At 37.4% G+C, this 16158-nt stretch overlaps 1 protein-coding gene across 7 annotated transcripts in view; it reads left to right on the forward strand.

Annotated features, from left to right (window-relative positions):
* The first annotated feature begins 3044 nt into the window (after positions 1–3044).
* The window catches only part of GRAMD2B (GRAM domain containing 2B), a 137934-nt gene continuing 124820 nt past the window's right edge, over positions 3045–16158 (forward strand). For 2 of the 7 annotated variants that reach the window (XM_055299136.2, XM_063612980.1), the window contains exon 1: positions 3192–3384. In XM_055299136.2, the coding sequence (XP_055155111.1) occupies positions 3257–3384 (128 nt within the window). In that variant the 5' untranslated portion in view covers positions 3192–3256. Of the gene's footprint in view, positions 3385–14097; positions 14238–16158 lie in introns of those variants that run through there. The other 5 variants (XM_055299137.2, XM_063612978.1, XM_063612973.1 and 2 more) reach the window with 5 other exon arrangements.

Raw genomic sequence — 16158 nt, forward strand, 5'->3', positions numbered from 1 at the left:
TGAGTTAATAAAGTTGATTTATTAAAGTAGATTTATTAAATGCAGACCTTCATAGAGACCTCTAAGGGACAAAAATTGTGTGCCGTATTTGCCAACTTCTACACAAGCTAGAGAAATTGTCCACAGACCACAATTTAGGAAAGCATTGATTTACCCCAAGCCCCTATTTTACATAAGAGAAAACTGAGGCCAAGGGAGATAAGGTAACTTGAGTAAAGTTCCACCACTAGTAAAGCGTTCTGACACCAACGTTGGAGCTCTTTTTTCTAGAATATTCCATCACTATGATGTCGCTTATTATTACTAACATTACTCCAACTTTCCAACAGCGTTTCCCTCTGAGTAGCCTACATCAGCTCTTTTCCTAAAAGCTGAGTTGATGAGGTGTCTATACGGGGCTTTCAGGTAGATAAGATGCCTAGAGAAAGCAGTCAAGTGCCTCTGTTTGTCTGAAATAGAACCCCTGTGGTTTATGAAGAGTTGCCTATTTAAGAATGACTTTGTTACATATTCATAATATGGAGTAAGAGGTAGAGTTTTTCTTTCTTTTTGAAAAAAATGAAAAAGCACAAACTGAGTAATCAAACTGTTACCGTATTTATGGCCTCATCTCCAATAATATGTGTGACGTTGGATCCGTTCACCTGAGGTAAAATCTCTGAACTTTCATTTGTGTGGCTGTTATTAAGAAAGGCAGTAAAATGGAAGTTAATATTTGGTAAACCTTTGACCTATAATGCAGTTTCTAAATCAGCAGAAAGTATCTTCGTAGAGTTAAGCAGGAAAGAGAAAAAACAGAGCTTTGCCAAGTGCCTTTTCTCATCACCAATTCGCAGAGAAGAAAACTGGATTACACAGGCACTAAACCCTTATCATGTCCAAGGGCCCTTAACATGTTAGGCAAAAGGCAAGATTGGAAGCCAGGTTTGTCTCACATTAAAGGTGTATTACCCCTTCAATGAAAAAACCTGGAGTGCAGCCATTAAAATGGTGAGAAGGGCTTCCCATAGACCTGAGAAGAGTTGAGTGGTGAGTACTATTCTAAACTTTGCCTGGTGACCACGGAGGGAAGTGGAAGTACGGAAGGGGAAGTGGGAGGTGAAGTGGGATTGTAGTGGCAACAGTTTGTAGGACTAACGAATACAATTTTTAGATCTTTAATAGATGTCATCTACCCTACCCTAGAGCTACCTTTCCCATTCTCATGATAGCAGACCTCTAAAGCATATCAGGCTTTGATCCCAGGAAGATCCACTGTATTGCCTATGTTCCTCCTGCTGACCTGCTGAACCTGAAGACCCTCTCAAAATTACCCTCATTTAGCTCAAGTGGTTGGCAACAGTTAAAATGTAATTGCCCCTGGAGCTATTATCATGTTACTGCATTAGTGATATGAATATAGGATCTGAAGCAGTTAGCTATTGCTGTGTAGAAATCCATCTCAAAACCTCAGTTTGAAAAATTATTTATTATTTTTTATGAGTCTACAGGTGTTCAGGTAGTTCTGCTGATCTAGATGAGTTAGATTTTGGCTGGGGCCACTACTGTGTCTGTGGGGACGTGGCAGGTCACTGGGTAGCTGGGTGGTCTACGACAGCCGGAATGACTCAGGTCTGTGCCATGTGGTCTCATGTGGAGGATGCCTCTAATTCAGTCGTGTAGTCATAGTGACCACAGGGAAGGAGCAGAAACCCACGAAGCTTCTTGAGGTCTAGACTCAGAACTGTCACAGCATCACTTCTGCCACATTTTATTAGCCAAAGCAAGTAACAAGACCAGCCCAAGTTAGAGTAAGCAGAAATTACAAAGCTATAAGGCAAAGGCTATGGCTATATAGAGGCCATTAATGTAGCTGGGATTATCAATGCATTCAATCTACCACAACCTGAGGGCAAATTTTAATTGAAAGGATAGGAAAGGGGCTGGGCACAGTGGTTCACACCTGTAATCCCAGTACTTTGGGAGGCTGAGGTGGGCGGATTTCTTGAGGTCAGGAGTTCGAGACCAGCCTGGCCAACATGGCCAAACCCCATCTCTACTAAAAATACAAAAATTAGCCAGGTGTGGTGGTCCATGCCTGTAATTTCAGCTACTCGGGAGGCTGAGGCAGAGGTTGCAGTGAGCCGAGATTGTGCCACTGCACTCCAGCTAGGTGACAGAACAGGACTCTGTCTCAAAGAAAAAAAAAAGGAAGGAAAGGATACAGAATATAAGTTGTTTGCATTCTAAATAATCTCTTGCATAGATCTCTATTGTTCTATTACCTAGTTTTGAACTCAAGCAAATTGTACTCTTCTTTCTCATTTAAAGGTTTCTTTATCTTAGTATATCCTATGCAAGTAAATCATCTCCAAATGTACGCTTTGTTTTGCAATGGTCTTAGATTAAAGTGAATTAAGTACCTAAAACTATTTAATTATTTGAGTTCAGCCAATCCGATTTTTGTTTGATACGGAGTGAAAAAAAAGAAAGAAAAACTTTAATGCCATTTCATTGTTCTTCTAATTAATGAGCAACTTTACTGTCTGTATTAGTAACATGGTAGAACAGCTAAAAAGAAGGAAGTTTGAGAAAGTTCAGCTTCTCTGTGAATTTGCTTTCCAGCATGACAGGTTTATCATCAGTAAATATTCATTGAGTCACCACAGTGAGAAAAGAATCGTGATGAGTGTGACACAAAACATATTCTAAAGAGAAATATATTCTGATTACAGGATGCACATATGAGACATGGGTGATAAGACATTGATCATGCCATTCAATAGTGAATATCAAAGTTGTGTTAGGTTTGTTTAATTTATGTAATGAATAGTCATGAACTTGTAGGACAACTGAGGACCATTTGGGGTGAACTACGGTGGAGTCTTTGAGGTAACAGACAATCACTGTCTTCTAAAGTGAAGAAAGGCATCAGGATTGGGGAAAGACATACGTCATCATGAGTAAAGGGTCAGTGATGTGACTCCAAGTCAACATCAAGATAAGATGAAGCTCTTAAGGCAAAGACGTAACATTATCTTAAAGGTCACATTGAATGTTTCTGTGGTCATTTGCTTTCTCACGCATGTGGGTTTCAAGTGCGGCTGGTCCCATCCCTCTGAGCAGACTCTGAAAGAGAAAACTTCTAAGATAGCACTTGTGAGTGAAGAGCAGGCCAACTGGCTCAAAGAGCTGTGGTTGGGCAGATCTGGTGTAAATACAAAGTTCCTTCCTGACATTCCCCAGAGTTTCTTGAAGATCACCTGGCCTCTAGAAGATGACAAGGAGACAGCAAGTCCTACAAGCAAAAAGGAGCATTCAGCAAACATTCCAACCACAGCTCATGCCCTGGAAGAGTATGTTCCACGGGAGAGAAGTGAAGCCAATGGGTCCAGACCTGGAACTGTAAGTGACAGGTCTCAGACCTGGAAAAGCCATTTGGGAGTGGAGTGTGGCTTCTGTGGTTTAAAAGGCCTTTTTGGTATCTTAAGGACAGAGTGTCTCCACATGGAGAATGTCTTTGATTGCCCGCTGGGGGAATTTTCCTTGTTTATCATCAGGGTCTTGAGCAAAAGCAAGAATTATCCCACATACTGTAATGTCCTCAGAAACCTCTGATACAAGTACATTTTTCTTATAGGTGTATTGCATAAAACTGGAAGTTTGAGATTTGTCATGTCACTCAAGCTGAAAGGGGAATTCAAGTGGAGACAGCAGTGAGCAATGCTAGGAGTGGCTTGAAAGATACAGTTGCAATCTAAGACTCAATGTGTTCAGGAGAACTCAGTATTTGCCATTTCAGCTCAGGAAAACTAGGATTATAAGATATTTGCATGAAGTCACACTTGCCATGTCAACTGTCTACATTTTGGTTTTAGGTTCCTTTTAATCTAGAAAGGTAGGTTTGGGTTCGGGTTAGGTTTTATGAGTTCCTTGTAAGCAGGCACTATGGGTTAGGTTTTTGGTTTTTTAGGTTTTGCTTTGTTTTTTACTTTAAATTTTGTACAACTGCTAGCAGAGTAACAAGTATATGTAGAGATATTTAATTTGTTTAAAAATTCCTCTATTATTCTGACTATAATTGCTTTAAAATCCCTCAAGTAATCCTATCTTCAAAGAATAAATAATTGTATTGGAGGGTTGTTAGGCTAAGCCCAGAGCTAGGGCAATAAATAGAATGTCTTCAGAAAGACACGTGAAGGGTACACACAAACACTGTGAAGACAAACACTGTCTGTGAGGCATGATGGGAACTGAAAACATAACATAAAATATAAATGGGTGGGAAGATTAGGATCTCTAGTTTCCTTTCAAACTGGGCTTTGGAGTCTACAAACCTGCCTTTGAATCCCAACTCTGCTGCCATTTAACTGAATGTGTCGACTATGAAAAGAGACAGTTTCTCTTGAGTTTCAGTTTTCTTATTTCCAAAATGGTAAAAAAAAAAAAAAAAATCTGTTTCCTAGCATTACTAAGAGGATTGAGTAAGTTTCTATATGTAAAATGCCAGGCATATAGAAATTACACAATGAATAAATTCCCTCTGCTCCTCGTCTTCCATTTCTGAAAATCTAACAAGAAACACTGAAACACAGTATCTCAGATAAACTGCCCAGGGCTCTGCAGTTCTCATGATGGCCCAGCCCAGTCACCAAACCCTACCTCACGCTATAGTGTTTTCACAGGTGCTTTGGGCAGAGGTCCCATTCTAACTGTAATTTACCAAAAATCTCAAAATGATGTCTTTCCTGTCTGGGTTAATTGCTCATTGTGGCTGTGGAGGAGTTGGTAAGCCTCTATATCTGTGTTTGAGTGTCACAAACTGTGGGACATGAGACCAGTTCAATCGGCACTCTGAGCCTCAGTTCTTCCTCTGCAAAATCAGTGTAATGCCTACCTCCCAGAAGCATTCCCAGCATTGCACACAAGCATGTTAAGCCTACCACCATCATCCCAAATGTGGTGACCTTTCAAAAACTCCTTTCCAGTTTGTTACCCAGTTGGGTCTCCTCCTTTGTTTTTTATTATTAGTAGAGAATATTTTTTCATTTGTTATTAGCCACATGCATTTCTTCAGCTATAAATTGCATGTATATGAGCCTTTCACTTTACCTGTCTTTAATCTCATGCTTTCTAAAATGCCTTAAGATTTTGTTGACAATCACCATTATTAGTGTTCTTTGTTATTGCCATTATTACAAACAGGTGAAGTAAATAACTACCTAGAAAATTATGATTTCAGGATTATCAGGAAGAATTAAGGAAAAGTACCAAAAGTCCTGGCCTTGGACTTATGTAGACATACATGAAAAAGAATAAAAACACAAGATCTTCAAAAGGAACAGAGATAATCAAATTCATTAATTCTGAATATGTTTCTATGTATATTGTTTAAAATAGTTACCAAGAAATAAACACTAACATTTATGGTTAATTAATTTTCAACAAAATGGGCAAGATAATCCAATGGGAAAAGTATAGCCTTTTCAGCAATAGTGCCAGGACAATATTCTAAAGAATGAAGTTGGACCTGTACCTTACAACATACACAAATATTAACTCAAAGTAGATCACAGACCTTATATAAGAGCTAAAACTATAAAAATCTTAATAAACATATGAGTAAATAATCCTTGGGTTGGGCAATTATTTCTTAGGCCCAACACCAAAATCGCAAGTGATAAAAGAGAAAATTGATAAATTGGACTCTACCAAAATGGAAAACTTTCTTTGGTGCTTCAAAGGACACCATGAAGAAAGTGCAGAGACATCCTATGAAATGATAGAAAATATTTACAAATCATATATTTTAAGGAACTTGTAGCCACAATATATAAAGCATACAAGTCAATAATAAAAAGACAAATAACCCAATTTTAAAACAGGGCAAAGGATTTGAATGGATTTTTCTCCAAAGAGAATACACAAATCGCCAATAAGGACATGCAAATATGCTCAGCATCATTAGTCATTAGGAAAATGCAAATCAAGACCACAATGCGACACCACTTCATACCCACTCGAATGGCTATATCAAAAACAAAAAAAAAAGAAGTGTTGGCAAGCATGTGGAGAAACTGGAACTCTCATCCACTGCTGGTCAGAAATGTAAAATGTTATGACCATTTTGGGAAAAAGTTTGTCAGTTCCTCAAAAAGTTAAATATAGCAATTTCATTCCTAGGTATATAATCAAGAGAATTGAAAACATGTGTTTGCATAAAAACTTGTACACAAATATCCATAATAGCATTATTTTTAATAGCCAAAAAGTAGAAACAATCCAAGTCTCCATCAACTAAATAATGGATAAATACAATGTGGTATATCCATACAATAGAATATTTTTGGTCACAAAATGAGATGAACTTTGAAAACATCGTAGGTGAAAGAAGACAGTCACAGAAGATCACAGATAGTATGATCCCATCTATATATGAAATGTCCAGAATAGGTACTTTTTCTATATATACAGATGAGATATGAATGTCTCATCTCTAAAGAGAGAAAGTAAATTAGTAGGTTCACGGTTGCTTAGAGCAGAGTGGAAGAGGAAAATAGGGAGGATGGGGAGGGACTGCTCTTGGGTACAAGGTTTCTTTTAAGTGATGAAAATGTTCTAAAATTAGATGGTGGTGATTGTTGCACAATTCTGTAAATGTACTAAAGCCACTGAATTATACACTTTGAACAAGTGAACTTTGTATTATGTAAATTATATCTTAATAAGACTTTAAAAAAAACTCTAAAACGATAGTTACTTTAAATAAGACCTTATGATTTTATTATAAATATTGGTCAAAATAAATATAAAATTTGCTAAATCCTTATTATGTTCAAGGCAATATTTAAAGTCTTTACAAATACTAGCTAATGTACTTTCTTAACAAACCTATTTGGTAGGTACTATTATTCCCATTTTACAGATTAGGAAACTAAAATATAGAGATTTTCAAATTCCCCAGCTATTAAGTAGCACAGTAAGAATACAAACAGAAAGAGTCTGCATTTTTTAAACAAAGTATGTACTGAGTCTGGATCTAATTGTAAACTATGGGGAGGAAATTCCTGAAATTCAGAAAATTGTGGAAATTTTGAAATATTATAATTAATGATGGAACCTAACACAGCTAATGCCTCAGAGTAAATATCTATGTAATTACTTCACACAATAGCAGTGGAAAATGAAAGTGTAGGTTGTAGGATCGCTTCCCTCTCTTGTCCTGTACAAAGACAATATTTAACACAGATGGGCTGTTGCTGGTACGTTTTCATTCTCTCAAGAGGAGGAATTCTACAAAGCAGCATGATGTGAAGAGGATATAGATTACCAGGTCAGGAGTGGAACATGAATCAGGAGGCAGCCCTAGCTCTGCCACCAACTATTCAAGTGACCTATCCCCCATTAGTGATAGATCTATAACAGGAAGTATTTTAAGTACATGCATTCTAAGGTTCCTATTGGCTCTAAAATCTCATCCTCTATATCCTCTATTATCTAGTTTCTAGACTAATCTCGAAAACATCTTGGTCAGTGGTATGTTCATTCCCAAACAAATCTTTCTGAGATCTGTTTCACAGAATTCTCCAAACATGTCTTTGATTCTGTTTCCACTACTCTGGCCCCTGGTACTCCAGCTGTGGGAGAGAACAGAGAAGATGTATCTGTTTCTCACTTTGAAGGGTAAGGCCTCTTGAAAATAATGACTGTATTTAGTGAATATTGGATATACTTTCAGAATTACCAAATGATTTTGATAATCCTTTAGAGTAAAACATATTTTGATGATGATAAAGTGTTCATTGTGATTATCTCTGGTAGCTGAGGATTACAGATGATATTTTTCTTCTTTATATTTTGTTTATTTTCAAAATGTTTGTAATGAGTATACATTTTGTTTTGTAAACTAAAAAAGCAGTATATTTTAAAAACCTTAGTGGCACAAAGTTGTGAATGTAGTTCATGCCACTGAACTATACACTTTAAAATGATTAAAATAGTAAATCTATGTTATGTATCCCTTAGGCCAGTAAAATTAATACAAAAAATAACCTTATGGGGGACACTAATAATCATACTATCTTCAGAAGTATTTCTCTGAAAATAATTATCAATTTGCATAAAATCAAACAAAGGCAGAATATGCAATAACCACTATGCAATTTGACAGATAATAATGCTATTGAAATCAAAAATGCTGCTTTTTAAAATCTGGCAACTCTGAGGTCAAATGTATATGTTTTATCAAACACCCAAATGTGAATGTTTAAATGTTCACAGCAGTGTAAGGGAGTCAGCTCATGCTTGCTCAACTGTCAGCTCATTACAGGCTCAATTCCCAAAGTCACGTTCAGTTTATCATGTCAGCAGCTTGAAACCAGCTGTGGTGGGAGTATTTACACTGTGGAAATTGGCCAGTGCTACAAATCAGAGCTTTTTTTTTTTTTTTTTTCCTGAAAAACTGGTTTACCAATGCATCATTGTTTAAATAATAAACATATCAATCAACAGAAAGTTCTGCAAACAAAATTTTTAAAATCAACTATCTCAAATCATTTTATAAATTTAAGCAAATATAGTTAAAAGCACTAAAAAGACTTACCCAAGCTGGTAGCTAAACTAGGATAGGAACTTGGGTTTTCAAATTTCTTACCTTTATATCTTAAAGCCCCAAATGCACACAAAAAAAGAAAGATTATCTTAAGTCCAATCTTGCCGTGTTTACTTACATGTTTACTGAAGCTGCAAGATCAATTTTCTAATCTTCTGGGGGCAAACTCCCTCTAAAGTCATGAACTACGGCAGATGGTAATAGTTTTCTGACAAGGGGATAACATATATCCTTTCTCTGCATCCTCTCAAAGGGTTCACAACTTTGGGAGAGAAATCAACTCCTCCCCTCTTTATCATAAAAACCATAGAATAAAGAAGTTTGAAGGAGAGAGGAAGGGACTTAAGATAGGCTTTAGCCCATGAATTAGACCGGAATATTCCAAGCTGCTTGGCAGGGTCATTATCACCAGTGTCAACACTCCATGGGCCCAGACTGTCAACGCTTGCCCTCCCTCTAGGATTAGGTCTTCCACAAACCACGTGCAAACACACAGCTGTTGTCCCATTGAGAAAAGCAAATCATATCTTTCACTTATATCGTATGACTCCACTCAACATGAGTGAAAGTATGACCAGCTCAAAGATCATAATATTCATTGTCATTACCATCAGTAGTACTTTCTGAATGCTTACTATGTACAGGCTTCATACTTGAAGTTTACACATATTATATCAAGTCCTCCAAACAATTTTTTGAGATAGATATTATTGTTATTCCCATTTTTAAAAAAGCTCAGAGTAGTTAAGTCCCTTTCTAAGGTAACACAGCAATGAAATAATCAAGCCACCCTTTTCCAGGCAACCTGACCCCTAAACTAACACTCTAAACCATGAAATCAAACAGCCAACCCCAGGAATGTGGATATATTTACTTTACACCCACACACTGGTTTTCCATACATGGTTATTCCATGTATGGAAATATGGTGACATCTGAAATTCAAGGTGATTTTACCAGACCAAGGCTTTTTTTTTTTCTTTTTGAGACGGAGTCTTGCTCTGTCACCCAAGCTGGAGTGCAGTGGCACGATCTCGGCTCACAAAAACCTCCACCTCCCTGGTCCAAGTGATTCTCATGCCTCAGCCTCCAGAGTAGCTGGGATTACAGGCCACGCACCACCACACCTGGCTAATTTTTGAATTTTTTTAGAGACGGGGTGTCACCATGTTGTCCAGGCTGGTCTCAAACTCCTTACCTCAGGTGATCCAGGCGCTTCGACCTCACAAAGTGCTAGGATTACAGGCATGAGGCACTGCACCCGGCCTAGACCAAGGCTTTTTTTATCCAAATCACAGTACTATGTGCTTAGAGTATACAAGCTAATTGTATTAATAATAGCCTAAACACAGCATAATTTATCAAATACATCTTAAGGCAAAAATATTTCTAACTTTGCTTATTTGTAGAGAAAATCTCGTTTATTTCTACGTGTAAATTTATATTCCATGGCTCTGGAAAACTCCATTTTGAAGCTCTGTTAATCTGGTGGTTCTGGTTTGATCTTATGTCTCAATATCCAAATCCTACACCTGTAAAAACTGGAGGAGGAGGAGGAGGAGGAGGAAGTAGAGGAAAAGGAGGGAGAGGAGGAAAAAGGGAATATACAGGCATGAATTCCCCACCTCCTGTCCATTGAGCCTAGCATCAGTAGGCATATTAGTTTCTTATTTATGGAATCCAGAATGCTTGGATATAATAACCAAAGATTATCATCATCATTGCACAGGACTATATTCTTTGAATTATGGACGTTGTTTCATTGAAGAAAGAAAAAATTCTTATGGCCAAACTTTAATTTGTAGGGCTTAAGCAAAGAAAACTAGAGCTTGAGAAGATTTTCTTTTTTTTTTTTTTTTTTTTGATTTGGATTCTCACTCTGTCACCCAGGCTAGAGTGCAGTGGCGCCATCTCGGCTCACTGCAAGCTCCACCTCACTGGTTCACGCCATTCTCCTGCCTCAGCCTCCCGAGTAGCTGGGACTACAGGCGCCCACCACCACGACCGGCTAATTTTTTGTATTTTTAGTAGAGATAGGGTTTCACTGTGTTAGCCAAGATGGTCTCGATCTCTTGACCTCGTGATCTGCCCGCGTCAGCCTCCCAAAGTTCTGGGATTACAGGCGTGAGCCACTGTGCCCGGCCGAGAAGACTTTCAACATTATTTCTCAATTCCCATGGAAAGATATAAAAGAGTCTCTATGATTTTTATTTTAGCTGTATTTTATTTATTATCATATATTATTCATTTTGGCCACTGTGCATGTTCCTTTTATAGTTATATTTACATAAACGTCCTACTCCAGTTGTTTATCTTCGACCACCTGGTCTTTGTTTTAATTTGCACACACACAAATGAAAGCTGTGGCACAGGCTAGGAGGGCTTGGGCAGAGGCCATGTCTAAACAGTCAAAGGGCTCAGGCAGTGGCTGTGGATGGCTGCACAGCAGTCAACTGCCATTAATCTTGAAAATAAAGCTGTCAGAATTCACATTTTCTTTCAATGATCATGTACTATCAAAACCTTATTCCTGTTTAAACATAAAGTCCAGCTATAACTACGTGCACATTTTGTCAGCTTTATCACAGGCAGCTCATAGCAAGAAGTGAAATTCACCAGGCAAGCCCCAGCAGGCTTCAGCCCTCAGACAGGTTTAGGATGCCTCCTCCCACGAGAATCTGTTTTGTTTAAAACTGGAATGCCCTGAGGGAGGCATAAGCATTCCTTTGTTTGCCACTCTCTGCTGGCTTCTGTCCCTACCCCAGGGTTTTACTTACCTTTCTGGTTCCTAAAGGCCTTTGAGTTTGTGACCCGTGCTCTAGACTTTCAGAAAATCTCACCTTTGACACAATTTCTTATAAGGATCAACTCAACATCTTACATAAGAGTTCAGCCAATACTGTTTAACTACTTCAGTATGCTTCCCATAGGCTAGTAAATTGCTGCGTAACTGAAATAACCATATCACCCGGCTGACTGCAGTAATGGGACCAACTCATCTCATTCTGCTTCCAAAGCATCGTGCACATGGCCACTGAGCTCACTTTTCATCATTTTATTTCCATCACCTACAGGATAAAGTTTGAACTAACCACACTGGCATCAAGGATCCTTCATAATTCAGCCTCCGGATAAATGTTCACTATTCCTCTACTTCACCAACACAAACTCTCCACTCTCCACTCTCACACACGTACCTGGTCCATTCCCATTTATTTGTTCATGAGCACTACTCCTTTCCCTTTCTGCCTTTCCCAAGCCCCCACATTGAACCTCAAATCCCACATTTTCCATTAGACTTTTGTAAGTCATACCAGTCTCAATTGATTTGCCTCCTTTTAACTGTAAATGCTCAATAAATACTTGTTGAATGAATGAATGAATGAATGAATTCCAGCATGACCATATGCTTACTATTTAATTATGGCCAAGTGGTTTAACCTTTTAAAGATATAGTTTTTTGAATCTATAAAAATGTAATTTGGGCAACGATTAAATGAGATGTTATATATGAAATTATCTAGTAGAGATGCTATATTGACTCAAAAGATATTAGCTAGTACAGAGACTCAACAAATATTAGCCTAATTCACTGCCTTTCTATCGCTTTTATTTTTAATTAACTTTTCAGTTATGTAGATTGTTTTTTCCTAGCTTCATTGTTGAAGCAAGGACCCATTTTTAAAAATTTTTTTATCACTCGCTGCAGGTAGCAAAGAGCTTTGCTAATAAATACATATCAGTTGATTGAGTGAGTACAAGGAAAGCTTATTTTGAAAAATAAGTTCAAAGACTATTCACTGACACTGGAATTTCCTCCTTTAGAGACATTTTGTTCTAAGTTAAGAATTATCCCTGTTTAATCCAAACCTGCATGAGACAGACAGTAACAGACTACATTTCATTGGCCATTAACATCTGTGCCAGTAAGAGTTGTTTTTTGTTTACAAGAAGCAGAAACTCCCATGCAGGTTGTTGCTATTGTGTGAGGCATGGTGACTGGTTTAATTCAGCAATTTAATATAACAGCTTATTTAATGTCTCCAACATTTCAACACAATTTCAGCACAGAGATAAGAGAGGAAAGAGAAATATAGACCGTGCTCTGTCAAGGAAGGACAGGGAGGAAAGCTGGGGGCGGTGCACCATCAGAACCGTAGTATGAGGGCGCTCAGCAGTACTAAGGTGACCACCCGCCCCAGTTTGCCCAGCACTAAAGAGTTCCTAGAATTTAGGGCATTCAGTGTTAAAACCAAGAAAACTCAGCAGGAAAATATTGTCCAAAATAATGTAATATCACTGAAAGACTCACTTCAAAAGTGTTCTTAGAGTCAGTACAGCACATAGAGCAGCACAGACCTGTCCCTGCCAGGTTAGCAGTTGGTTAGAGCAAAATGCTAATGAGGCCAAGGCTAAAGGTTTGCTTTGATTTCCCAGGAAACTTTGCTCTCTTCCACAATCAGAAACTGTGTACTTCTCTTAAGCCAGCCGTTCTGCAATGTCACCGAATAATCACAAGGGGAACAAGGAGAGAGAGCATAGCTACTGTGGAACAAGTCCTTCACTGGTGCTAGTAACGAGGGGGGAGGGACACTGATGTTTTCCTTGTGCATGAACATTTGTCGCATGAAGAAACTCATTTTCTGAACTTATTTGTTAGTAAAATGCATATCTAGGTAACAATAATGACACATAATTGCAAATCCCTATTGCATATTCTCCTATGTATTTCATTCTAATCCTGTGAAATCAGCATAACATATCAAACAGAGCAGAATTCGGATCACCTGCAGTTGCCCAGTCAGCAAGCAAGAGACACATTCGAACTCTCGCCTCCTACTGTTTGTTTGTTTGTATTTGTTGTTATTGTTTGGGTACAAGTCACGGCCTCCTGTAACCCAGCAAAATATGCAACCTGAATATTGAGACTCCCTTGACTTTGTGTATATCACTTCCATAAGAACTCCAGAACTCTTCAGGTCCCAAGGACCAAGGAATGCAGCCTTAAAACTGCTGTGCATCTGCCAAACATTGGCTGCAACACACACGGTGTCCTAGTCATTTCCTGCATTAGTACAGGCATAAAGCACATCCACATTGCTCACCCTGTTGGTCAGGCTCAGGTGGTTAGAAAAAGCATCCTGCTTTTAATGTTTAGATGCTGCCAGTCTCTGCACCTCATTGTTTTGTTTTGTTTAGGTGTTTACTTTTCCATGCTTTTCTGACTAAATTCAGATTTAGTGGTGTTCATCTTAGTGAACTAAAAGTTGAATTTCCCAAACACATTTATTTCTTTACAGCAAATATAGATAGGATGAAAACCACCCTGTGTCACACTGATATATTAATCATTAACTGACTTTTAAAAAAATAGCCTCAGCTAGATTGAGTCACATGAAGAAAGAGCTTCCTGCAACACAAGGACTGTACAAAGCTGAAACGCAGAGATTTTCATATTATTTGGGAGACTCAGAAATGAACTTTTAAGGTTGTTCCCTGACTTGCGGATCAATAAGCGCACAATGGTGAAGAAAAGGCTGCCTTCTAGTGACACAGTGTTCCGGTTTGAGACTCCGGGCAGCCCAAGGAAGGCCAGCGTGGAGGCCTCACGCAGCTCCACAGACAGCCCCAGCTCGGTGTTCCTCAGGTGGGTACAGCCTGGGCCTGGCCATCCACGTCTATCCCCCTGGTGGCCTCAGCTACCCAACTGGTGATGCTTGGAGAGCTCCTTTTTCATTCCCGGAGGTAGGGATCAGCCATGGGAAGAGAAGGTGCAGCCTAGGCATCCTGACTAGTGGATTCAAAGGGGGTATATATTAAGGGATGTGCTCTTCTGAGCAAATAGAACTATTACTACTATTAAGGAAAAATAATTTTTAGTGCCTTCTTTAGTACTTTCTTAGTACTGGATAACTGGTCACTATGCAATTTCTCAATTCTTGACTTACTCTCAGGTTCATAAGAAGTGAAAACAAATCGTTGAACCCCAAATCAACTTTGGTATCAAAATTACATGAACTATTATTAAAATAACAATTATTAAAATATTAAGATAATTGCCTTCTTTTTGCCTTTCCAATTTAAATTTAAAATAGTACCAACTGTGCTCTGGTTCAAGTATTTACTGCATAGTGATTTATAGCAGTTTTGGCCAATTTCAGAACATATTCATTTTAGCTATAAACACATCAGTATCCGAATCAGCACATTAATATCCACATCAACAGCACTCTAATAATTACATATTTTTCGTGAAAATTTATTTTTCAAATTCTTTATTCATTTTGTCTCATTATATTTATCTAGCAATTTATAGAATGTAGAAATTTAGTATAAGTGGAAATCACATATTCAAAAGCAAGTTTTTCATCCAACTTCCATGTAAACTTTAACGTAGCATTCATGTAAACGTCTCAGAATAACCCCCACACCCAAACTTTACTTTTTGACAGCACCATATCCAGAAATTCAAGAGTTAAATATGATCATTGTTTTCTTTTTTAAATTGTTTTAAATCATTTATACAAAAAGTACTTTAAATTATAGCTTTCAAAAATTTAATAGAAAACAAAGAAATTCTATTTTATTTAATTGCATTCACATATCAGAATGCCAGGTTATGAAAATAAATTAAATACTTTTAAAAAGAAGTTTTAGAGACCAAAAAAGTGAATGTGTGCAAATTGTTTCATAATATATCTTTTTCAAGTTACTTAATTTTTCTATCCATTATTAAAATGAACCTATCTTACTTGCATTACTAGTTGAGCAAGGGTATAATTCTGTGATTTAAAATGTGAAACTTAGGCAAACAAAGAGAAAAATAAAAATAAAATGAAATGTAAAACTCATGCGTATTTCCATATTTTGCTGAGCTTCAAGGGCCTCTTGAATCGCTTTGTCTGTGGAAAGTCTATTTAAGACACTGTCAGGCTGTCAGGCAAATTCTTCTTTGGAGCTCAAGCTCCAACCAGGAAAAAAATTAAATTAAATCAAAATGTATCAACAAACAAATAAATATTAAAACAAATACAAAATACATAAATTATAATTGAAATAAAATAAATGTTTTCATAATTATAGATAAATAGGATAAAAGTAAAATAAAACCCACATCAACTTAAATTCAAGCCTCTTGCAAAAAAACTCCAGCCTATGTCACCTGCATATTTGAGGATTCAATATCAAGTTTCTATGTTAGCATCTATAAGTGGTTTTTTTAAATGTGTATTAGAACCAACCTAAAAAAATTTAACATATCTCTAAATAGGTCAGGCATTGAAGGACTTTTAGTCTAGTTGAAAGATGTATTTAATGTATTGTGTAGAAAATCATTGAAAATAATTTGTGGAAGCATGAGGCACACATTGGTTCAATCTTTGAGATAAAAAATAAGACCAGGTAAACACTTTCCTTTACCTTCTAAATAAGTATTGAGAATTTATGCGGCTATTTTAGTATCACATTATCCTTTCAATGAACTAGAGCTAATAAAATGTACTTGCAGATCAACAAGCCACTTCAAATAGGCACAGATACAATTTACACAGTGTTTTTATTCAATCACT

This window comes from Symphalangus syndactylus, chromosome 11 (genome assembly GCF_028878055.3).
Source record: "Symphalangus syndactylus isolate Jambi chromosome 11, NHGRI_mSymSyn1-v2.1_pri, whole genome shotgun sequence".
NCBI classification, from domain to species: domain Eukaryota; kingdom Metazoa; phylum Chordata; class Mammalia; order Primates; family Hylobatidae; genus Symphalangus; species Symphalangus syndactylus.